Source organism: Panulirus ornatus, chromosome 11 (genome assembly GCF_036320965.1).
Source record: "Panulirus ornatus isolate Po-2019 chromosome 11, ASM3632096v1, whole genome shotgun sequence".
Classification (NCBI taxonomy): Eukaryota; Metazoa; Arthropoda; class Malacostraca; order Decapoda; family Palinuridae; genus Panulirus; species Panulirus ornatus.
In genome coordinates, this window is record NC_092234.1 from 51,874,308 (window position 1) to 51,900,795 (window position 26,488).

The 26,488-nt window shown below is 41.7% G+C and overlaps 1 protein-coding gene across 1 annotated transcript in view; it reads left to right on the forward strand.

Annotated features, from left to right (window-relative positions):
- Col4a1 (Collagen type IV alpha 1) overlaps nucleotides 1–26,488 on the forward strand; it is a 417,480-nt gene that overhangs the window by 277,176 nt on the left and 113,816 nt on the right. Inside the window, exons 13-14 of the mRNA XM_071667042.1 lie at nucleotides 16,067–16,260; nucleotides 21,917–22,121. Coding sequence (XP_071523143.1) covers nucleotides 16,067–16,260; nucleotides 21,917–22,121 — 399 coding nt within the window. The remainder of the gene's footprint in view (nucleotides 1–16,066; nucleotides 16,261–21,916; nucleotides 22,122–26,488) is intronic.

Sequence of the window (26,488 nt, forward strand, 5' to 3'; positions counted from 1 at the left end):
GTTTCCTTGCGCTACCTCGCAAACGCGGGAGACAGCGACAAAGCAAAATAAATAAATATGAATATATATATATAAATGGATTTGTATGTAGCATTTATGGATCTGGAGAAGGCATATGATAAGAGTTGATAGAGATGCTCTGTGGAAGGTTTTAAGAATATATGGTGTGGGAGGCAAGTTGTTAGAAGCAGTGAAAAGTTTTTATCGAGGATGTAAGGCATGTGTACGTGTAGGAAGAGAGGAAAGTGATTGGTTCTCAGTGAATGTAGGTTTGCAGCAGGGGTGTGTGATGTCTCCATGGTTGTTTAATTTGTTTATGGATGGGGTTGTTAGGGAGGTGAATGCAAGAGTTTTGGAAAGAGGGGCAAGTATGCAGTCTGTTGTGGATGAGAGAGCTTGGGAAGTGAGTCAGTTGTTGTTCGCTGATGATACAGCGCTGGTGGCTGATTCATGTGAGAAACTGCAGAAGCTGGTGACTGAGTTTGGTAAAATGTGTGAAAGAAGAAAGTTAAGAGTAAATGTGAATAAGAGCAAGGTTATTAGGTACAGTAGGGTTGAGGGTCAAGTCAATTGGGAGGTAAGTTTGAATGGAGAAAAACTGGAGGAAGTAAAGTGTTTTAGATATCTGGGAGTGGATCCGGCAGCGGATGCAACCATGGAAGCGGAAGTGAATCATAGGGTGGGGGAGGGGGCGAAAATCCTGGGAGCCTTGAAGAATGTTTGGAAGTCAAGAACATTATCTCGGAAAGCAAAAATGGGTATGTTTGAAGGAATAGTGGTTCCAACAATGTTGTATGGTTGCGAGGCGTGAGCTATGGATAGAGTTGTGCGGAGGAGGGTGGATGTGCTTGAAATGAGATGTTTTAGGACAATATGTGGTGTGAGGTGGTTTGATCGAGTAAGTAATGTAAGGGTAAGAGAGACATGTGGAAATAAAAAGAGCGTGGTTGAGAGAGCAGAAGAGGGTGTTTTGAAATGGTTTGGGCACATGGAGAGAATGAGTGAGGAAAGATTGACCAAGAGGATATATGTGTCGGAGGTGGAGGGAATGAGGAGAAGGGGGAGACCAAATTGGAGGTGGAAAGATGGAGTGAAAAAGATTTTGAGTGATCGGGGCCTGAACATGCAGGAGGGTGAAAAGCGGGCAAGGAATAGAGTGAATTGGATCGATGTGGTATACCAAGGTCGACGTGCTGTCAATGGATTGAATCAGGGCATGTGAAGCGTCTGGGGTAAACCATGGAAAGTTGTGTGGGGCCTGGATGTGGAAAGGGAGCTGTGGTTTCGGGCATTATTACATGACAGCTAGAGACTGAGTGTGAATGAATGGGGCCTTTGTTGTCTTTTCCTAGCGCTACCTCGCACACGTGAGGGGGGAGGGGGGTGTTATTCCATGTGTGGCGAGGTGAACAAATAAATGCAAACAGTATAAATTATGTACATGTGTATATATGTATATGTCTGTGTGTGTATATATATGTGTACATTGAGATGTATGGGTATGTATATTTGCGTGTGTGGACGTGTATGTATATACATGTGTATGGGGGTGGGTTGGGCCATTTTTTCATCTGTTTCCTTGCGCTACCTCGCAAATGCAGGAGACAATGACAAAGCAAAATAAAAATAATATAATAATTCTTTGTGTATTTAATAATAGAAGATTCAATGATATTTCTCTTGGTAATAGAGTTAGAGTTGATAACTGAGATGGCGTTACTCCAGTGAATACAATAATCATAGTTTTTAACGTGATTAAACATGGCATTTGATTCTTGTCCTGTTCTTATACTATATGTATGTTTAAAGTCTAATGGAAAGATCCTTAAAAGTCTGACCAACATAAAATTTATCACAGTTTCCACAAGGCACTTTATAGATGCATCCAAGAGAATTTTCTGGTGAATTCCTGATTAAGATATTCTTAATAGTATTATTTTATATTATTATTTATTTTGCTTTGTCGCTGTCTCCCGTGTTAGCAAGGTAGCGCAAGGAAACAGACAAAAGAATGGCCTAACCCACCCACATACACATGTATATACATACACGTCCACACACCCAAATATACATACCTATACATCTCAACGTATACATATATATACACACACAAACATATACATATATATGCACACACAGACATATACATATATACACATGTACATAATTCATACTGTCTGCCTTTATTCATTCCCATCGCCACCTCGCCACAATGAATAACAACCCCCTCATGTGTGCGAGGTAGCGCTAGGAAAAGTCAACAAAGGCCACATTATAGTATTATTGTTGCTAAAGGCAACATTTACATTAAAGGATTTAAGCAACATGGGAAGCAAAGTGAAATTATTATTGAAAGGGAGAACTAAGATTCTTAGTGTCAGTGTGAGGTTTGGGCTCAACTCTATAAAATGATTTCTTTGCTAACTTAAGAGATTTATCAATGAAAGATTTAGGGTACTTTAACTTATATTTCTCTCTTGTGTCTCCCCTGATGGTGTGATTATTACACGAAAGTGCACTTGGGAACTTCTCGTGTTTCATTTTCCCCATAGACTCATAGGAATATCTTGATAACGTGCAAAATTGTGATCCTTTCCAACATATATATATATATATATATATATATATATATATATATATATATATTTTTTTTTTTTTTTTTTATACTTTGTCGCCGTCTCCCGCGTTTGCGAGGTAGCGCAAGGAAACAGACGAAAGAAATGGCCCAACCCCCCCCATACACATGTACATACACACGTCCACACACGCAAATATACATACCTACACAGCTTTCCTTGGTTTACCCCGGACGCTTCACATGCCTTGATTCAATCCACTGACAGCACGTCAACCCCTGTATACCACATCGCTCCAATTCCCTCTATTCCTTGCCCTCCTTTCACCCTCCTGCATGTTCAGGCCCCGATCACACAAAATCCTTTTCACTCCATCTTTCCACCTCCAATTTGGTCTCCCTCTTCTCCTCGTTCCCTCCACCTCCGACACATATATCCTCTTGGTCAATCTTTCCTCACTCATTCTCTCCATGTGCCCAAACCATTTCAAAACACCCTCTTCTGCTCTCTCAACCACGCTCTTTTTATTTCCACACGTCTCTCTTACCCTTACGTTACTTACTCGATCAAACCACCTCACACCACACATTGTCCTCAAACATCTCATTTCCAGCACATCCATCCTCCTGCGCACAACTCTATCCATAGCCCACGCCTCGCAACCATACAACATTGTTGGAACTACTATTCCTTCAAACATACCCATTTTTGCTTTCCGGGATAATGTTCTCGACTTCCACACATTTTTCAAGGCTCCCAAAATTTTCGCCCCCTCCCCCACCCTATGATCCACTTCCGCTTCCATGGTTCCATCCGCTGACAGATCCACTCCCAGATATCTAAAACACTTCACTTCCTCCAGTTTTTCTCCATTGAAACTCACCTCCCAATTGACTTGACCCTCAACCCTACTGTACCTAATAACCTTGCTCTTATTCACATTTACTCTTAACTTTCTTCTTCCACACACTTTACCAAACTCCGTCACCAGCTTCTGCAGTTTCTCACATGAATCCGCCACCAACGCTGTATCATCAGTGAACAACAACTGACTCACTTCCCAAGCTCTCTCATCCCCAACAGACTTCATACTTGCCCCTCTTTCCAAGACTCTTGCATTTACCTCCCTAACAACCCCATCCATAAACAAATTAAACAACCATGGAGACATCACACACCCCTGCCGCAAACCTACATTCACTGAGAACCAATCACTTTCCTCTCTTCCTACACGTACACATGCCTTACATCCTCGATAAAAACTTTTCACCTGCTTCTAACAACTTGCCTCCCACACCATATATTCTTAATACCTTCCACAGAGCATCTCTATCAACTCTATCATATGCCTTCTCCAGATCCATAAATGCTACATACAAATCCATTTGCTTTTCTAAGTATTTCTCACATACATTCTTCAAAGCAAACACCTGATCCACACATCCCCTACCACTTCTGAAACCACACTGCTCTTCCCCAATCTGATGCTCTGTACATGCCTTCACCCTCTCAATCAATACCCTCCCATATAATTTACCAGGAATACTCAACAAACTTATACCTCTGTAATTTGAGCACTCACTCTTATCCCCTTTGCCTTTGTACAATGGCACTATGCACGCATTCCGCCAATCCTCAGGCACCTCACCATGAGTCATACATACATTAAATAACCTTACCAACCAGTCAACAATACAGTCACCCCCTTTTTTAATAAATTCCACTGCAATACCATCCAAACCTGCTGCCTTGCCGGCTTTCATCTTCCGCAAAGCTTTTACTACCTCTTCTCTGTTTACCAAATCATTTTCCCTAACCCTCTCACTTTGCACACCACCTCGACCCAAACACCCTATATCTGCCACTCTGTCATCAGACACATTCAACAAACCTTGAAAATACTCATTCCATCTCCTTCTCACATCACCACTACTTGTTATCACCTCCCCATTTACGCCCTTCACTGAAGTTCCCATTTGCTCCCTTGTCTTACGCACCCTATTTACCTCCTTCCAGAACATCTTTTTATTCTCCCTAAAATTTACTGATAGTCTCTCACCCCAACTCTCATTTGCCCTTTTTTTCACCTCTTGCACCTTTCTCTTGACCTCCTGTCTCTTTCTTTTATACTTCTCCCACTCAATTGCATTTTTTCCCTGCAAAAATCGTCCAAATGCCTCTCTCTTCTCTTTCACTAATACTCTTACTTCTTCATCCCACCACTCACTACCCTTTCTAAACAGCCCACCTCCCACTCTTCTCATGCCACAAGCATCTTTTGCGCAATCCATCACTGATTCCCTAAATACATCCCATTCCTCCCCCACTCCCCTTACTTCCATTGTTCTCACCTTTTTCCATTCTGTACACAGTCTCTCCTGATACTTCTTCACACAGGTCTCCTTCCCAAGCTCACTTACTCTCACCACCTTCTTCACCCCAACATTCACTCTTCTTTTCTGAAAACCCATACTAATCTTCACCTTAGCCTCCACAAGATAATGATCAGACATCCCTCCAGTTGCACCTCTCAGCACATTGACATCCAAAAGTCTCTCTTTCGCACGCCTGTCAATTAACACGTAATCCAATAACGCTCTCTGGCCATCTCTCCTACTTACATAAGTATACTTATGTATATCTCGCTTTTTAAACCAGGTATTCCCAATCATCAGTCCTTTTTCAGCACATAAATCTACAAGCTCTTCACCATTTCCATTTACAACACTGAACACCCCATGCATACCAATTATTCCCTCAATTGCCACATTACTCACCTTTGCATTCAAATCACCCATCACTATAACCCGGTCTCGTGCATCAAAACCGCTAACACACTCATTTAGCTGCTCCCAAAACACTTGCCTCTCATGATCTTTCTTATGCCCAGGTGCATACGCACCAATAATCACCCACCTCTCTCCATCAACTTTCAATTTTACCCATATTAATCGAGAATTTACTTTCTTACATTCTATCACATACTCCCACAACTCCTGTTTCAGGAGTATTGCTACTCCTTCCCTTGCTCTTGTCCTCTCACTAACCCCTGACTTCACTCTCCAGACATTTCCAAACCACTCTTCCCCTTTACCCTTGAGCTTTGTTTCACTCAGAGCCAAAACATCCAGGTTCCTTTCCTCAAACATACTACCTATCTCTCCTTTTTTCACATCTTGGTTACATCCACACACATTTAGGCACCCCACTCTGAGCCTTCGAGGAGGATGAGCACTCCCCGCGTGACTCCTTCTTCTGTTTCCCATTTTAGAAAGTTAATACAAGGAGGGGAGGATTTCCGGCCCCCGCTTCCGTCCCCTCTAGTCGCTTTCTACGACACGCGAGGAATACGTGGGAAGTATTCTTTCACCCCTATCCCCAGGGATAATATACATATATATATACACACACACACACACGCACACACACACACACACACACGCACACACACACACACATGAAATGGCAACCCCCTCCCCTGCATGTGCGCGAGGTAGTGATAGGAAAAGACAACAAAGGCCATATTCATTCACACTCAGTCTCTAGCTGTCATGTATAATGCACTGAAACCACAGCTCCCTTTCCACACCCAGGCCCCACAAAACTTTCCATGGTTTACCCCAGACGCTTCACATGCCCTGGTTCAATCCATTGACAGCACGTCGACCCCGGTATACCACATTGTTCTAATTCACTCTATTTCTTGTGCGCTTTTCACCCTCCTGTATGTTCAGGCTTCGATCGCTCAAATTCTTTTTCACTCCACCTTTCCACCTCCAATTTGGTCTCCCACTTCTCCTTGTTCCCTCCACCTCTGACACATATATCCTCTTGGTCAATCTTTCCTCGCTCATTCTCTCCATGTGACCAAACCATTTCAAAACACCCTCTTCTGCTCTCTCAACCACACACTTTTTATTACCACACATCTCTCTTACCCTTTCATTACTTACTCGATCAAACCACCTCACATCACATATTGTCCTGAAACATCTCATTTCCAACACATCCACCCTCCTTCCCCTCTATCTATAGCCCACGCCTCACAACCATATAAAATTGTTGGAACCACTATTCCTTCAAACATACCCATTTTTGCTTTCCGAGATAATGTTCTCGCCTTCCACACATTTTTCAACGCTCCCAGAACTTTCGCCCCCTCCCCCACCCTGTGACTCACTTCTGCTTCCATGGTTCCATCTGCTGCCAAATCCTCTCCCAGATATCTAAAACATTTAACTTCCTCCAGTTTTTCTCCATTTAAATGTTACCTCCCAATTGACTTAGCCCTTTTAGAAAGTTGAAATACAAGGAGGGGAGGGTTTCTAGGCTTCTAGGGTATTGTGTGAGAGGATAAAGGCATGTACAGAGCATCAGATTAGGAGGAGCAGTGTGGTTTTAGAAGTGGAAGAGGATGTGTGGATCAGGTGTTAGCTTTAAAGAATGTGTGTAGGAAATACTTAGAAAAACAGTTGGATTTGTATAAGGCATTAATGGATCTGGAGAAGGCATATGGTTGGGTTCATAGAGATGCTTTGTGGAAGGTCTTGAGAATGTATGACATGGGATGACAGCTGCTAAAATCAGTGAGAAGCTTTTATCAAGGGTGTAAGGCTTGTGTGTGAGTAGGAAGAGAGTGAATGGTTCCAAGTGAAGGTTGGCCTGTGGTAGGGGTGTGTGATGTCGCCATGTTTGTTCAGTTTTTTATGGATGGGGTGGTGAGGGAGGTAAATCCAGAAGCTTTGGAGAGAGCTGTGACTATGCCGTTTGTGGGGATGAGAAGGCCTGAGAAGTGAGTCATTTGTTGTTACCTGGTGATACAGCACTGGTGTGTGTGTGTGTGTGTGTGTGTCTGTCTGTCTGTCTGTCTGCCCTCCATTGCAATGTTGGATTAGTTTCCCTCATCTATAGGTACTACTTGGGTTTTTGCTCCAGAGAGCTGGTTACCCATGTGCCACCACCACGAGATAGACCAAACAATACTTGGCAAGCTGCTGTGTCACATGATTAATGTGTGGCCTTTAGCAACCCATGGGTAGGCCATATTGATAACAATTTCCTTGCACCTCAGAGCTTTGGAACTCTCTACTCTCTCTTGCCATTCTCAGTAACTGTGACTTAGCACATTTTGAGACATGTTTTCTTGACCTCCACAATTTTTAAAAACTTTCCCTTGTCTCTTCCTTTTCCCTCTCATAATCCATTTTACATTTCAAATTAGGCCTGACTACAATGTGAACTTTTGTCTGTGACTGGAGCATCCAGCTTAAAAAAGAAAAAAGTTTTTAAAATCTCACTCATCTCCTGGCAATTTTCTGGAAAAATACCTTTTATTTCAAGTGGGCCATTGGACTTTGTAGTCCTGGATTTGCATTTTGTATGTGTGAAAGCATATTTTGGGTCATATCTTCTTTCATTAATAGCTTTTTCCTCTTTTTCCTGTGTCTCATAAGACATTTTTTTAGTTTGTTTGCATCCAATAATTCATTTAAGTTTTCTTTACTGGTTGAGCTGTGTCTTCTTTAGTATGTCTGCAATTCCTTTTTGATCCTGTAGAGTGATTGTCTGATTCTGTCGAATCTAAACCTCTTATGCTTTCTTCTCTGGTATATATCTACTGCATGTTTTCTAGTACCAAAGTGTTTATTCTGTTTGCACACTCCTCCTGTGTGTTGGTACTTGGCAAAGTTTCCAGTGTGTCACAGACACCTTATCGATTACATCTTTCCTTTTTTCCGCTTACTATTAAACTGAAGTTACTGAAAGCACCTCCCCTGTTGTGTGTGTTTTGCACTGGTGGTTTAGCCTCCAAACTTTTTTAATTCATTCAGATTGTGATCAGAATATAGGTTGTTCGAGATGTTCATGTTACATGTTAGGGCCATGTTATTTGTAAAGATTGTCTTGGGTGTTATTTTGTCATGTTGATTTTATTTGTTGGCTGAGGAAGAACTTTTCACATAAAGATGCTCCCTAACTTATGATGGTTAGACTTACGATTTTTCGACTTTTGATGGTGCAATATCGATACAATACTTTCTCATAATGTTGCACAGTGGCAACGAGCCACTGCTTCAAGTCAGCCATGCAATCACATGTGTAAACAACCATTACTCTACAGTGTACTGTGTTGCCAGAGTCTTTGGATTTTTTCTCTTTTGCATATGTTTACAAAATGCCCATCTGTGATTCCTGCCTCTGGTGAGGAGAAGAGGAGGAGGGCAATTACTCTTGAAATGAAATTAAAGATAATTGCCCTGCATGAAGGCGGCAAGCCAGTAATGACTATGACATGTTAGTTAAGACTTTACCAATCGACAATCTCGACCTTCTTAAAGGATGAGAAGCAAATCAGTGATGCAGTGAGATCTTCAGCATCAGTTAAGTCAGCTGTCATCATGAAGAGCTGGGCTGATTGATGATATGGAAGAATTACTTTTCACTTGAATGGAAAACCAGATACAGAAGTGCATATCACATAACCCACTGACAATCCAGGCTAAGGCAAGAAGTTTTTTCGATATGCTAAAACAGTGAGCTTATGATTCTGTGTATACGCAGATGTTTACAGCACATCATTGTTGGTTCCAGCACTTCAAAAGGCATCATGATTTTCATAGTGTAAGGGTTAACTGTGAGACAGCAAGTGCCAGTAAGGTGCTGAAGCTTTTAAGGAAAAGCTGCATAGGATAAATGTAGATGAGAAATGTAAGCATTCTGAGAACATTTAAGGTAGGTAAGTTAAGCTATACTGTTTGGTAGGTTAGATGCACAGTATTAAATGTATTTGCAACTCACGATGGGTTTATTGGAACGTAGCCTTATTGTAAGTTGGGGAGCATCTGTAGTCTAAGTGATTTTTTTGCAGCTCTCCATTTGAGCTGTTTTCAGTGTCAGCATTTTCATCTAGTGTTATTTCCTGCCTGTCTCCATTTAATGTGTGGCCGGTTGAAGTCTCCTGATACAAGTATATTTGGGGCTGGGTTTCTTAGTAGATCAAGACGTGGTTCGTTGTTTCTCATTTGTATTTCAAATTTTTCATACTTAGCATCTGGTGGTCTATAGATTAATGCAGTGACCAGGGTTGGGTTTTCACCCTTATCAACAGGTGCTTTTCCTGCATCATTTGAGGCGTTCAAGAGGTCAGTTGTGTGCAGTCCAACTTCTCCATATGATCTAATAGTCCTACACCTACACCTCACTGTTTAAATGGTCTTTCGCTTGTGTTTGATTGAAGGCTGCATATTTGAACACCATTTCCCATATGAGTAAGGTTGTGCTAGGAGCAGACAAAGAAAGGCCACAACCACACACATTCATTCTCTAGAAGTCATGTGTAATGTACCAAACCCACAGCTCCCAATCCACAGTTAGGCCCAATAGACCTCTGCATGGTTAATCGTGGATGCTTCACATGCCTTGGTTCAGTCCACTGACAGCACATTGACCCCAGTATACCACATTGATCCAGTTTACTCTATCCTGTGCACACCTTTTACCCTACTGCATGTTCAGACCTTGATCACTCAAAATCTTTTTCACTCCATCCTTCCATCTCCAGTTTGGTCTAACCATTCTCCTTGTTCCCTCCACTTTTGACATATATCCTCCTTGTCAAGCTCTCATCACTCATTCTATCCGTGTCCAAGCCATTTCAGAGCATCCTCTTCATCTTTCTCAGCCACACTCCTTTTATTACCACATATCTCTATCAAAACACCTCACATCACATATTGTCTTCACACATTTCATTTCCAACACACCTTCCTTCCTCCACACATTCTTATTCATAGTCCATGCCTTGCATCCATATGATAATGTTGGGACTACTTTACCCCAGCCAGATAACAACTTCTCTCTCCACACATTCTTCAGTGCACGCAGAACTTTCATCCCTTGCACCCAACGTATAACTCTTTTCTGCTAATATGGTTCCTTTCACTACCGTGTCCTTTCCCAGGTATCAGAAATGCTTTACTTCTTCCTAATTTTCTCCATTCAAATTTTTTTTAAGGCTCCATTCATGAACAAAATATCACATTGAGACCAGACCTTATCTGAAATGTTGAAAGTTTAATGAAAGGGAAAAAGTAAAGACAAGGGAAAGCATTTATGAATTTTGAGGTAGTGACAAACCTGTATTTTAGAATGTGCCAAGTCACAGTTATTGGGAGACATGAGAGGGTAGCGAGTTCCAAAGCTTTGAGGTGTAGGGAAAGAAACATTTATCAAAATTGCCTGCCTGTGAGTTACCAAAGATTATGTAGTAATGCAGCAGCTTTCCAAGTATTGCATGGCCTACCTGGTGGTAGGGGGCACAGGCAGCTAGCTCTTGGGAGCAAAAACCAAATTAATGCCCATAGATGAGGGAAAATGAACCAACATTGCAGTGTAGGGCAAACAGGTCAAGTTTAGAAGTTAGCTTGGGAGAGTTTTAAGCCAGATCATTTTGAGTAAGGATGCAGAGCTAGAACCACCCCAGATATAAGATCAGTGATGCATACAATTCTTTGTATGAACAGAGTAACTGTTTAGAAGAAAAGAAATTTTAACATCTAAACAGGACTCCCAGTTTCTTAGAGGCAGACTTGGCTGTCTCCATATTGTTGGTTTCCAAGATAGAGTGGATGTTACAGTAATGCCAAGTATATTCATGGAGTCAAGAGGTGGAATTACAGAAAAGAACAAAAGGAGAGAGGAAAGTTGTGAGGAGTTTTGATAGATGGTTAAAAAGTGGATTTTGGAGGCATGAAATTTAACCAGATTTTGACCACCTCACTGAATTACCTTGTCCAAGACTGGGTTTTTTTGAGGAAGTCGCCGAGATGTGGATCACATGAGAGAAGAAGGAGCAGAATTGAAGGATGTGGATGAATAGAGTGGATGTTACAGTAATACCAAGTATGTTTACAGAGTCAAGAGGTGGAATTACAGAAAAGAAAAGGAGAGAGGAAAGTTGTGAGCTTTGATAGAGAGATGGTTAAAAAGTGGATTTTGGAGGCATGAAATTTAACCAGATTTTGTCTACCCCACTGAATTACCTTGTCTAAGACTGGGTTTTTTGAGGAAGTCGTAGAGATGTGGATTACATGAGATAAGAAGGAGCAGAATTGAAGGATGTGGATGAATGCAGTGTTGAATTTTCAGCATATAAGTACATTTGGTTATTAATCGAAAAGAGGAAATCATTGAGAAAAGGAGAAAAAGTGTAGATAAGAAAGAGCTTTGAAGGACACCACTGTTCTCAGAGAAGGGGGGGTAGGCTGATTCATCAGCAACCATGGAGATAGATCAGCCAAAGAGGAAATTAGAGTTATGGGAGCAAAGCGATGGAGGGAAGCCAAAAGAAGGGAGCTTAGAGATGAGACCCCGGTGACAAACCCTGTTAAAAGCTTTGGATATGTTAAGGGTAACTGAACAGGATTCCCCAGAATCTTTCAGGGATGGTGACCAGACACTAGTTAGATGGGAAAGAATATCACCAGTGGATCTCGCCTTATGGAAACCACACTGGTGATCAGACAGAAGACTTTGAGATTCAAGATGTTTAAGGATATGGGACTGGAAAAGGGATTCAAAGACTTTGTAAATGGTAGGTGTCAAAGTAACAGGATGATCGTTCGAGGGAATAGAAAGGTCATCCTTCTTAGGAATGGGATGTACCATTGCATGCTTCCAAGAAGAGGGAAAAGTTTTGGTTTTTAAATGGAAAAGGAAGAGACAAGCAAGCACAGGTGCAAGCTTCAAAGGCACTTTCTTACAATACACAGGGATGGATGCCATCAGGACCATAAAACTTGCTTGTGTCCAGAGAGAGAAGCACTTTTCTGACTGTCTGAAAGGAGATTACAGTGAGGGGCATACGATTAGTAAGAGGAGCAGAAGGGGATGAAGGAATTTTAGAACTATACAAGGTAGAGTTAGAGGAGAAACAGAAACCAAAGGGAGTTGTTTTGTCCATGAAAGAGACAGCTAGTGTCATCAGAAAGTAGAAATGAAGGATAGGTAGAGTGACATAATTTGTTAGCGATGCCCTTAGCTAAAGAATAGAAAGGCCAAATGATGGATGACATGAAGAGGTTATCACACTTCTGAATAAAGGAATGCTTAGCCTCATGGATAATGTACTTGCAGTGATTACAGACAGTGATGAATTGTGAATGGATGTCAGAGGAAAAAGAGTTTTTCCAAGTCCAATATGCCTGAGAAGAGGAAACATTTGACTATGGTTTGGAAGAAGAGGTTGTCTTGGAGGAATAGGGGATATGCTTCCATTCCTGCAACAGTAACCTCTGCTGTGCATTTGGCAGAGAGAGAAGCATCACCACATAAGAGACAGTAGTTTATCCTAGGAGAAAAGAATTTGGTATTATTGTAAATCAGATTCGTTGAGCTGCCAATGTTGAACTTTAGAAGGAACTGCTGGAGGGCAAGTGCCATTAGAATAGATACATTTACGAGAATATGATCAGATAAACCAATTTGGGGCAAGTTTGTTTACTTACAGCAGGGTGGATTAGAGGCAAAAAACAGATCCAGAATATGAGGACAGTGGTCACAGCAATTAGGAATTTGGGTTGGGTGGAAGATGATTTGTTTTAGATTATTAAGAAAGGAGAGTATGAGGGCTTCAATTCCATACCATCCATATGGGATGAATTCAATACTCCTTATGGCGAATGTTGAAATCCCCTGAGTAGAGAACCCTATCTGTGGGTGAGAAGATACCACAGTCTCATGGCACGAATTTAGATAGCTGAAGAAAAATGTAAGATTTGTAGAATTAGGAGAGCAGTAGGCAAAACACAGGAAGAGTGTGTTAGGTGGGAGACAGACCTCGAGCCACATAAAGAACTTGTTCCTCAACTGTGCTAAACCTAATAACCTTGTTTTTATTCACATTTACTCTCAACATCCTCCTTTCACACACACTTCCAAATTCAGTCACCAGCTTTTACAGTTTCACACTTGAATCTGCCACCAGTGCTGTATCATCAGGAAACAACAACTGATTCACTTCCCAGACTGTTTCATCCTCAACAGACTGCATACTCACCCCTTTCTCTAAGATTCTTGCATTTTCCTCCTTCACCACCCCATCCATAAACAAATTGAACAAACATGGTGACATCACACACCCCTGCCACAGACCAGTCTTCTCTTGGAAGACTCTCCTATCTCCCTACTCATACACATGCTTTACATCCTTGATAAGAATTTCACACTGCTTGAGACTGCTTTCATCCCACAAGGTATCTCTCAACTTTATAATATGCTTTTCCCAGATACAAATCCATGCCTTTCTCTAAGTATTTCTCTCACACATTCTTCAGTGCAAACCTTGATCCACATATCCCTTGCCACTTCTGAAACCACACCATTCCTTCCCAGTCTGATGCTCTGTACATGCTTTCACTCTCTCTTATCACTACCCTTCCATATAACTTAGCAGGTACACTCAACAAACTTATACCTCTGTACTTTTAACACACCTTTATCCCCTTTGCCTTTATATAATGGCTCCATACATTCATTGCACCAGTCCTCAGGTACCTCACTATGATCAATACATACAATGAAAATCGTAACTAAGCAATCAACCACCCCATCGCCCCTTTCTTAATGAATTCAACAGCAGTACCATTCACTCTAGCCATCTTGCCACATTTGATCCTCTGTAAGACTTTCATTACTTCTCTCTTCACCAAGCCATTTTCCATGACTATTGCTATGCATACACCCTGATCCAAACACCCTACATCTACCGCCTTATCGTCAAACACATTCGATAATCCTTCAAAATATTCTTTCCGTGCCCTCCTCACTTCATAACGATGTTTTACCTCTTCCTCTTGTGCCCCCTTCACCATTGTTCTTATTTGTTTTCTTTTTACACACTATTAACCTCCTTGCAAAACATCATCATATTCTGCCTAAAGTTTACTGATACTCACTCACCCCAACTCTCATTTGCCCTCTTTTTCAACCCATTTACCTTTTCCTTGACCTCCTGCCTATTTCTCTTATACATCCCTCAATTATTTGCACTCCTTCCCTGTAAATACTGCCCAAGTGCTTCGCTTGTCTCTTTTTCAAGAACTTATTCAGTCTACTTCTTGCTACCCTTTCCAGTCTGCCCACCTTTTGCATGCTACATGCATATCTGATACATACCAGCACTGCTTCCTTAAATACCTCCCAATCCTCACCCACTCCCTGTGCTTTATTTACTCTCACCTTTTGCCATTCTTCACTCAGTATCTCCTGGTATTTCTTCACACGTTTCTTTCCGAAGCTCGCTCACTTTCACCACTCTCCTTTCACTGATATCCTTTCCTGTTTTGCTAAAACCTGAACAAATCTTCACCCTTGCCTCCACAAGATAGTGATCATACATCCCACCAGCTGCCTCTCTCAGCATATTTATATCCAAAAGTCTCTTATACACACCTATCAATGAATATGTAATCCAGTAATGCCTGCTGACCATCTTTCTGATGCACACATATGTATACTTGTGCATGTACTTCTTTTTAAAACAGATATTCCCAATCACCAGTCCATTTTCAGTACAACTCCACAAACTGTTCACCATTTCCATTCATGTTATTAAATACTGTACCCCATACCCCTCAATTATGCCATCATCTGCCACATTACTCACCTTCGCATTCGAATCACCCATTATTAATATGTGGTCTCTTACATCAAAACTTCTGATCCTCGCTCAGTTCTTCCCAGAACAATTGCCTCATAACCTTTCTTTTCATGGCCAGATGCATGAGAACTAATTCACCCATCTCTCGCCATTCCTTTTCATTTTTACCCACATCAGTCAAGAATTTGAATCTTTACACTATTTCACACAGTCCTACAACTCCTGCTTCAGTAGTGCTGCCTCTGCTAGCTCTTGTTTTATCACCAACCCTTGACTTTACTATGACATTTTCAAACCATTTTTCTCCTTTACCCTGAGCTTTGTTTCAAAACAAAATGTTATTCGTGTTGGCATAATTTGGGGGTTTGATGTGCTCTGTTCTGTTCAACTTAGCTGAGTGCTTTCAGTTCCCTCGCCATTCTGAAGAGGAAAGTAAGTGTCATATCTTCCTGTGGTAGTTGTTACCTGCCACTGTTTGACTCTGCATGTTGACTTAAAAAGAATGTGTATTGTGATGGGCACTAGAGATGTGTCTCGTAGTATAAACAGAAATCATCTCTTTAGTTGGTGAATATCATGCAACCAAGCGAGTTGATAATATACTTTCAGAGAAATGATGCAGGTGACAACTGAAAAAGTTTTAACTGCTGTGGAAATAAAATTTTTCAGCCTTTGAGAGGTTTAAAAGCTTCTACATTGTATGAAGTTCAGACGTAGAGTAATAGGAGTGTAAACTTCCTTACCCTATATACATATGTATTTGTACAAGTATGGTCAGTGACGTGTACTTGCAAGCATGAAATAATGTTTGTAAGAAGAGCAAATTTTGCAGGCCTTGATGGAGCAAAAGGTGATGCAGGTCAGGACTGTGAATGTGAGCAGTGTGATAAAGGTGAGAAAGGCCAGTCTGGACTTCCAGGATCACCTGGACGTCAAGGGATAAGAGGCCCACCAGGTGCTATTGGCTATGCAGGAGAGAGAGGTGATGATGGCCAGCCAGGAACACCAGGTTTACCTGGCAAGGAGGTAGGTATAAAGTGCACTATCTCAATGACAATTTCAGTATTGCATATTGCATTATGGTAAGCTGCTAGAAGCAGAGAAGTTTTCATCAAGGGTGTAAGGCATGTGTACGAGAAGGAAGAGAGGAAAGTGATTGGTTCCCAATAAGGTCAGTCTTTGGAAAGTGTTTATGATATCACCATGGTTGTTTGCTTTGTTTATGAATGGGTTGGTGAGGGAGGTAAATGCAAGTTTTGGAGAGAGGGGTGAGTATGCAGTCTGCTGGGAATGAGAGGGACTGAGAATGGATCAGTTGTTTGTTGATACAACACTAGTGGCTGATTTGAGTGAAAAACTGCAGAAGTTGGTGACTGAGTTTGAAAGTGTATATGAAAGGAGAAAGTTGAGAGTAAATGTGATTAAAAGTAAGGTTATTTGGTTCAGCAGGGTTGAGTGACAAGTTAGTTGGGATGTAAGTTTGAATGGAGAAAAATTGGAGGAAGTGAAGTGTTTTCAGTATCTGGGAGTGGTCCTGGCAGCGAATGGAACCATGGAAGCAGAAGCAAGTCATAGGGTGGGGGAGGGTTCTGAGAGCAGTGAAGAACGTGTGGATAAAGAGATCATTATCTCGGAAAGCAAAAATGGGTATGTTTGAAGGAAAAGTAGTTCCAGTAGTATTATTTACTTGAGGCATGGGCGATAGATAGAGTTGTGCAGTGGAAGGTGGATGTATTGAAAATAAAATGATTGAGGACAATATATGGTGTTAGGTGGTTTGATCAAGTAATGAAAAGATAAGATAGAAGTTTGTTAATAAAATAGTGTCATTAAGAGAGCCTTATTTACTTTATTTCATTATACTTTGATGCTGTCTCTTGTGTTAGCGAGGTAGCGAAAGGAAACAGATGAAAGAATGGCCCAAACCACCCACATACACATGTATATACATACACGTCCACACACGCACATATGCATACTTATGCATTTCAACTTATACATCCCTCCACCTCCAATTTGGTCTCCCACTTCTCCTCGTTCCCTCCACCTCTGACACATGTATCCTCTTGGTCAATCTTTCCTCACTCATTCTCTCCATGTGATCAAACCATTTCAAAACACCCTCTTCTGCTCTCTCAACCGCACTTTTTATTACCACACATCTCTCTTGCCCTAGTATTACTTACTCGATCAAACCATCTCACACCACATATTGTCCTCAAACATCTCATTTCCAGCACATCCACCCTCCTCTGCACAACTCTAATAGCCCACGCCTCGCAACCATATAACATTGTTGGAGCCACTATTCCTTCAAACATACCCATTTTTGCTTTCCGAGATAATGTTCTCGACTTCCACACATTCTTCAAGGCTCCCAAAATGTTCGCCCCCTCCCCCACCCAATGATTCACTTCCGCTTCCATGGTTCCATCCGCTGCCAAATCCACTCTAAGATATCTAAAACACTTCACTTCCTCCAGTTTTTCTCCATTCAAACTTACCTCCCAATTGACTTGTCCCTCAACCCTACTATACCTAATAACCTTGCTCTTATTCACATTTACTCTCACCTTTTTTTCTTTCACACACTTTACTAAATTCAGTCACCAGCTTCTGCAGTTTCTCACACGAATCAGCCACCAGCGCTCACCTCCCAAGCTCTCTCATCCACAACAGACTGCATACTTGCCCCTCTTTCCAAAACTCTTGCATTCACCTCCCTAACAACCCCATCCATAAACAAATTAAACAACCATGGAGACATCACACACCCCTGCCGCATTCCTACATTCACTGAGAACCAATCACTTTCCTCTCTTCCTACACGTACACATGCCTTACATCCTCGATAAAAACTTTTCAGTGCTTCTAACAACTTGCCTCCAACACCATATATTCTTTATACCTTCCACAGAGCATCTCTATCAACTCTAACATATGCCTTCTCCAGATCCACAAATGCTACATACAAATCCATTTGTTTTTCTAAGTATTTCTCACATACATTCTTCAAAGCAGACACCTGATCCACACATCCTCTACCACTTCTGAAACCACACTGCTCTTCCCCAATCTGATGCTCTGTACATTCCTTCACCCTCTCAATCAGTACCCTCCCATATAATTTCCCAGGAATACTCGACAAACTTATACCTCTGTAATTTGAGCACTCACTTTTATCCCCTATGCCTTTACACAATGGCACTATGCAAGCATTCTGCCAATCCTCAGGCACCTCACCATGAGACATACATACATTAAATAACCTTACCAACCAGTCAACAATACAGTCACCCCCTTTTTTAATAAATTCCACTGCAATACCATCCAAACCCGCTGCCTTGCCGGCTTTCATCTTCCACAAAGCTTTTACTACCTCTTCTCTGTTTACCAAATCATTTTCCCTAACCCTCTCACTTTGCACACCACCTCGACCAAAACACCCTATATCTGCCACTCTATCATCAGACACATTCAACAAACCTTCAAAATACTCATTCCATCTCCTTCTCACATCACCACTACTTATCACCTCCCCATTAGCCCCTTCACTGAAGTTCTGTCTTACGCACTTTCTTTACCTCCTTCCAAAACATCTTTTTATTCTCCCTAAAATTTAACGATACTCTCTCACCCCAACTCTCATTTGCCCTCTTTTTCACCTTTTGCACCTTTCTCTTGACCTCTTGCCTCTTTCTTTTATACATCTCCCAGTCATTTGCGTTATTTTCCTGCAAAAATCGTCCAAATGCCTCTCTCTTCTCTTTCACTAGTAATCTTACTTCTTCATCCCACCACTCACTACCCTTTCTAATCTGCCCACCTCCCACGCTTCTCATGCCACAAGCATCTTTTGTGCAAGCCATCACTTCTTCCCTAAATACATCCCATTCCTCCCCCACTCCCCTTACGTCCTTAGTTCTCACCTTTTTCCATTCTGTACTCCACACATGCACATATACATACCTATACATTTCAGCATATACATATATATACATACACAAACATACATATATACACATGTACATAATTCATACTTGCTGCCTTTTTCATTCCCGTCGCCATCTCATCACACATGAAATTACAACCCCCTCCCCCGCATGTGCGCGAGGTAGCGCTAAGAAAAGACAACAAAAGTCACATTCGTTCACACTCAGTCTCTATCTGTCATGTATAATGCACCGAAACCACAGCTCCCTTCCCACATCCAGGCCCCACAAAACTTTCCATGGTTTACCCCAGACACTTCACATGCCCTAGTTCAATCCATTGACAGCACGTCGACCCAGGTATACCATATCATTCCAATTCGCTTTATTCCTTGCACACCTTTTTCACTCGATCCTTCCACCTCCAATTTGGTCTCCTGCTTCTCCTCATTCCCTTTATCCCTGACACATATATCCTCTTTGTCAGTGTTTCCTCACTCATTCACTCTATGTCATTCTCTCCAAATTGGAGGTGGAAAGATGCAGTGAAGATTTTGAATGTTTTGACTGGAACATGAAGGAGGGTGAGAGGTGTGCAAAGAATAGAGTGAATTGGAACAATGTGGTATACTGAGGTCGACATGGTGTCATTGGACTGGACCAGGGCATGTAAAACGTTTGGGGTTAACCATGGAAATGTCTCTGGGGCCTGGATGGGTTTTTTCTTGTTTCCACATGCTACCTCACTAACATGGGAAACTGCAATCAATTATTTTAAAGAATGATGAATACTGCTATTATATTATCAGTTTTATTAGCTTTAGTTATGGGCTAATGAATTTTTTTCTGTAAGACACCACCATTACTAGAGGAATTGATCTTGAGGGAGGCATATGGCATTAAGCTGAAACCTTCTCCGATGATTCAAGTAATATTTTTTTTTTTTCTTTTTTTTTTTTTTTGCCGCTGTCTCCCGCGTTTGCGAGGTAGCGCAAGGAAACAGACGAAAGAAATGGCCCAACCCACCCTCATACACATGTATATACATACGTCCACACACGCAAATATACATACCTACACAGCTTTCCATGGTTTACCCCAGACGCTTCACATGCCTTGATTCAATCCACTGACAGCACGTCAACCCCGGTATACCACATCGCTCCAATTCACTCTATTCCTTGCCCTCCTTTCACCCTCCTGCATGTTCAGGCCCCAATCACACAAAATCTTTTTCACTTCATCTTTCCACCTCCAATTTGGTCTCCCACTTCTCCTCGTTCCCTCCACCTCCGACACATATATCCTCTTGGTCAATCTTTCCTCACTCATTCTCTCCATGTGCCCAAACCATTTCAAAACACCCTCTTCTGCTCTCTCAACCACGCTCTTTTTATTTCCACGCATCTCTCTTACCCTTACGTTACTTACTCGATCAAACCACCGCACACCACACATTGTCCTCAAACATCTCATTTCCAGCACATCCATCCTCCTGCGCACAACTCTATCCATAGCCCACGCCTCGCAACCATACAACATTGTTGGAACCACTATTCCTTCAAACATACCCATTTTTGCTTTCCGAGATAATGTTCTCGACTTCCACACATTCTTCAAGGCTCCCAGAATTTTCGCCCCCTCCCCCACCCTATGATCCACTTCCGCTTCCATGGTTCCATCCGCTGCCAGATCCACTCCCAGATATCTAAAACACTTCACTTCCTCCAGTTTTTCTCCATTCAAACTCACCTCCCAATTGACTTGACTCTCAACCCTACTGTACCTAATAACCTTGCTCTTATTCACATTTACTCTTAACTTTCTTCTTTCACACACTTTACCAAACTCAGTCACCAGCTTCTGCAGTTTCTCACATGAATCAGCCCACCAGCGCTGTATCATCAGCGAACAACAACTGACTCACTTCCCAAGCTCTCTCATCCCCAACAGACTTCATACTTGCCCCTCTTTCCAAAACTCTTGCATTCACCTCCCTAACAACCCCATCCATAAACAAATTAAAGAACCATGGAGACATCACACACCCCTGCCGCAAACCTACATTCACTGAGAACCAATCACTTTCCTCTCTTCCTACACGTACACATGCCTTACATCCTCGATAAAAACTTTTCACTGCTTCTAACAACTTGCCTCCCACACCATATATTCTTAATACCTTCCACAGAGCATCTCTATCAACTCTATCAAGTAATATTTATGTAGATGTATTACTTGGGTGAGTGTGTAACATGAACTTGTGATTAAAATTATTAAAGGAAACATTGGCAGTATCCTTTTTAATAGCGATATTCACCTTATGATTAATTTCTCTGCTACAGTAATTTTGAATTAAGCCTGTGTGAAATAGTTTCACTCCATGGGAACACTTCATGTCAAATAGAAAAATAGGAACAGCATGTAAGTAGATGGATTGTTTTTTTTCTGAATTGTGCATAAATGGAATGCATAGATGGGTAGGATAAAGTGATGTATAGTGATAATGGAACTGATTAATTCATATAAAAGAAGATATTGAATGAATAGTACTGAAGCCTTAAGATTATGATAGTTTTTATTGATAGTGGCACTCAGTATGTGTTGGAGAGATCCCCTTGTGCACATAATGTTGGTAAAAACATTGAGGCATCTGTATGGATGTTAGAATTGTATTTGTTGGATTTTTTTATATGTATTCATGACGTATCGAGGTTAGGTGAAATTATTTTTTTTTTATTTTCATACAGGGTACCCCAGGCCAACCTGGTTTTCCAGGGGCAAAAGGTGACAAAGGTGAATCAGCATTTGCCCTGCCAGGCCTTCCAGGTTCTAAGGGTGAACCAGGCCGACCTGGACAACAAGGTCTCCCAGGAATAAAAGGAGAAAGAGGCTTCTCAGGAAGAGTTGGCCCACCAGGCTTACCAGGTTTAAAGGGGAACATTGGACAAAGAGGTAAGTTTTTAAATGATAGCTGATTTCTTTAATATGATGCAAATCATTTCATCTTAACTTTTCAATCCTACCATATATACTCGTCTTTAAGTCTACCTCATGTATAGGTTGACCCTTGATTTTTGGCCAAGAAATCATTAATTTATGATATCCTGGTGTATAGGTCAACCCAAGTGTTTGAGGGTAATGGAACAACAGATCAGGGTAATAAAGCTTCATATTCTATGGCATATAAAACTCATTTCAGAGAATCTTCTTTATAGAACACTGCATCCTGTAAACTGCAGTTTGTTGAGCCTGAAACACCTAGCGCCGAAGGCAAATTCTTAACATTTGTTATTAAGGCACTCTACATTGAAATGCAGCTAGTTTCAGCAAAAATATTGTATATATCCATTCAAGCATTTATTCAAGTCAATTAGGATGGAATATTATTATAATACGTTTTTTTTTTTAATTGAAACCAATTCAAAAAGCGATTACGATAACATCTTTTGAACAACAAAAGAAAGCGAGTCAAGTGTATTCATCACGATTTTATCCCGTTTTCCACTGTAATATATGTGTCATTTCAGCAAAGATATTATATTTCCTTGAATTTCTTTTATCAAGCACATTATGAATAGAATATCATTGTAATATTATATTTATTTATTTTTTATTTTATTTTGCTTTGTCACTGTTTCCCACGCCTGCGAGGTAGCGCAAGGAAACAGATGAAAGAAATGGCCCAACCCACCCCCTCACACATGCACACACACACACACACACATCCACACACGCAAAAACATACACACCCACACATCCCAACGTACACACATATATACACACATGCACACAATTCACACTGTCTGCCCCCACCCACCCCCATCGCCACCCCGCCACACAAGGAATAACATCCTCCTCCCTCCTCATGTGCGCAAGGCAGCACCAGGAAAAGACAACAAAGGCCCCATTCACTCACACTCAGTCTCCAGCTGTCATGCAATAATGCCCGAAACCACAGCTCCCTTTCCACATCCAGGCCCCACAGAACTTTCCATGGTTTACCCCAGACACTTCACATGCCTCGATTCAATCCATTGACAGCACGTCGACCCTGGTATACCACATCGATCCAATTCACTCTATTCCTTGCCCGCCTTTCACCCTCCTGCATGTTCAGGCCCCGATCACTCAAAATCTTTTTCACTCCATCTTTCCACCTCCATTTTGGTCTCCCACTTCTCCTCATTCCTACCACCTCTGACACATATATCGTCTTTGTCAATCTTTCCTCACTCATTCTCTCCATGTGCCCAAACCATTTCAAAACACCCTCTTCTGCTCTCTCAAGCACGCTCTTTTTATTTCCACACATCTCCCTTACCCTTGCATTACTTACTAGATCAAACCACCTCACACCACATATTGTCCTCAGACATCTCATTTCCAGCACATCCATCCTCCTGCGCACAACTCTATCCATAGCCCACGCCTCGCAACCATACAACATTGTTAGAACCACTATTTCTTCAAACATACCCATGTTTGCTTTCCAAGATAATGTTCTTGACTTCCAAACATTCTTCAAGGCTCCCAGGATTTTCGCCCCCTCCCCCACCCTATGATTCACTTCCACTTCCATGGTTCCATCCGCTGCCAGATCCACTCCCAGATATCTAAAACACTTTACTTCCTCCAGTTTTTCTCCATTCAAACTTACCTCCCAATTGACTTGACCCTGGGGATAGGGAATAAAGAATACTTACCACGCATTCCTCACTTGTCGTAGAAGGTGACTAAAGGGGACGGGAGCGGGGGGCCAGAAACCCTCCCCTCCCTGTATTTTAACTTTCTAAAAGGGGAAACAAGAAGGAGTCATGTGAGGAGTGCTCATCCTCCTCGAAGGCTCAGATTGGGGTGTCTAAATGTGTGTGGATGTAACCAAGATGAGAAAAAAGGAGAGATAGGTAGTATGTTTGAGGAAAGGAACCTGGATGTTTTGGCTCTGAGTGAAACAAAGCTAAAGGGTAAAGGGGAAGAGTGGTTTGGGAATGTCTTGGGAGTAAAGTCAGGGGTTAGTGAGAGGACAAGAGCTAGGGAAGGAGTAGCACTACTCCCGAATCAGTAGTTGTGGGAGTATGTGGTAGAGTGTAAAAAAGTAAATTCTAGATTGATATGGGTAAAACTGAAAGTTGATGGAGAGAGATGGGTGATTATTGGTGCATATGCACCTGGGCATGAGAAGAAAGATCATGAGAGGCAAGTGTTTTGGGAGCAGCTGAATGAGTGTGTTAGTGGTTTTGATGCACAAGACCGGGTTATAATGATGGGTGATTTGAATGCAAAGGTGAGTAATGTGGCAGTTGAGGGAATGATTGGTATACATGGAGTGTTCAGTGTTGTAAATGGAAATGGTGAAGAGCTTGTAGATTTATGTGCTGAAAAAGGACTGGTGATTGGGAATACCTGGTTTAAAAAGCGAGATATACATAAGTATACGTATGTAAGTAGGAGAGATGGCCAGAGAGCGTTATTGGATTACATGTTAATTGATAGACGCACGAAAGAGAGACTTTTGGATGTTAATGTGCTGAGAGGTGCAACTAGAGGGATGTCTGATCATTATCTTGTGGAGGCGAAGGTGAAGATTTGTGGGGGTTTTCAGAAAAGAAGAGAGAATGTTGGGGTGAAGAGAGTGGTGAGAGTAAGTGAGCTTGGGAAGGAGACTTGTGTGAGGAAGTACCAGGAGAGACTGAGTACAAAATGGAAAAAGGTGAGAACAAAGGAGGTAAGGGGAGTGGGGGAGGAATGGGATGTATTTAGGGAAGCAGTGATGGCTTGCGCAAAAGATGCTTGTGGCATGAGAAGCGTGGGAGGTGGGTTGATTAGAAAAGGTAGTGAGTGGTGGGATGAAGAAGTAAGATTATTAGTGAAAGAGAAGAGAGAGGCATTTGAACGATTTTTGCAGGGAAAAAATGTAAATGAGTGGGAGAGGTATAAAAGAAAGAGGCAAGAGGTCAAGAGAAAGGTGCAAGAGGTGAAAAAGAGGGCAAATGAGAGTTGGGGTGAGAGAGTATCATTAAATTTCGGGGAGAATAAAAAGATGTTTTGGAAGGAGTTAGATAAACTGCATAAGACAAGGGAGCAAATAGGAACTTCAGTGAAGTGGGCTAATGGGGAGGTGATAACAAGCAGTGGTGATGTGAGAAGGAGATGGAGTGAGCATTTTGAAGGTTTGTTGAATGTTTTTGATGATAGAGTGGCAGATATAGGGTGTTTTGGTCGAGGTGGTGTGCAAAGTGAGAGGGTTAGGGAAAAGGATTTGGTAAATTGAGAAGAGGTAGTAAAAGCTTTACGGAAGATGAAAGCCGGCAAAGCAGCAGGTTTGGATGGTATTGCAGTGGAATTTATAAAAAAAGGGGGTGACTGTATTGTTGACAGGTTGGTAAGGTTATTTAGTGTATGTATGATTCATGGTGAGGTGCCTGAGGATTGGCGGAATGCTTGCATAGTGCCATTGTACAAAGGCAAAGGGGATAAGAGTGAATGCTCAAATTACAGAGGTATAAGTTTGGTGAGTATTCCTGGAAAATTATATGGGAGGGTATTGATTGAGAGGGTGAAGGCGTGTACAGAGCATCAGATTGGGGAAGAGCAGTGTGGTTTCAGAAGTGGTAGAGGATGTGTGGATCAGGTGTTTGCTTTGAAGAATGTTTGTGAGAAATACTTAGAAAAATAAATGGATTTATATGTAGCATTTATGGATCTGGAGAAGGCATATGATAGAGTTGATAGAGATGCTCTGTGGAAGGTTTTAAGAATATATGGTGTGGGAGGCAAGTTGTTAGAAGCAGTGAAAAGTTTTTATCGAGGATGTAAAGCATGTGTACGTGTAGGAAGAGAGGAAAGTGATTGGTTCTCAGTGAATGTAGGTTTGCAGCAGGGGTGTGTGATGTCTCCATGGCTGTTTAATTTGTTTATGGATGGGGTTGTTAGGGAGGTGAATGCAAGAGTTTTGGAAAGAGGGGCAAGTATGCAGTCTGTTGTTGATGAGAGAGCTTGGGAAGTGAGTCAGTTGTTGTTCGCTGATGATACAGCGCTGGTGGCTGATTCATGTAAGAAACTGCAGAAGCTGGTGACTGAGTTTGGTAAAGTGTGTGAAAGAAGAAAGTTAAGAGTAAATGTGAATAAGAGCAAGGTTATTAGGTACAGTAGGGTTAAGGGTCAAGTCAATTGGGAGGTAAGTTTGAATGAAGAAAAACTGGAGGAAGTAAAGTGTTTTAGATATCTGGGAGTGGATCTGGCAGCGGATGGAACCATGGAAGCGGAAGTGAATCATAGGGTGGGGGAGGGGGCGAAAATTCTGGGAGCCTTGAAGAATG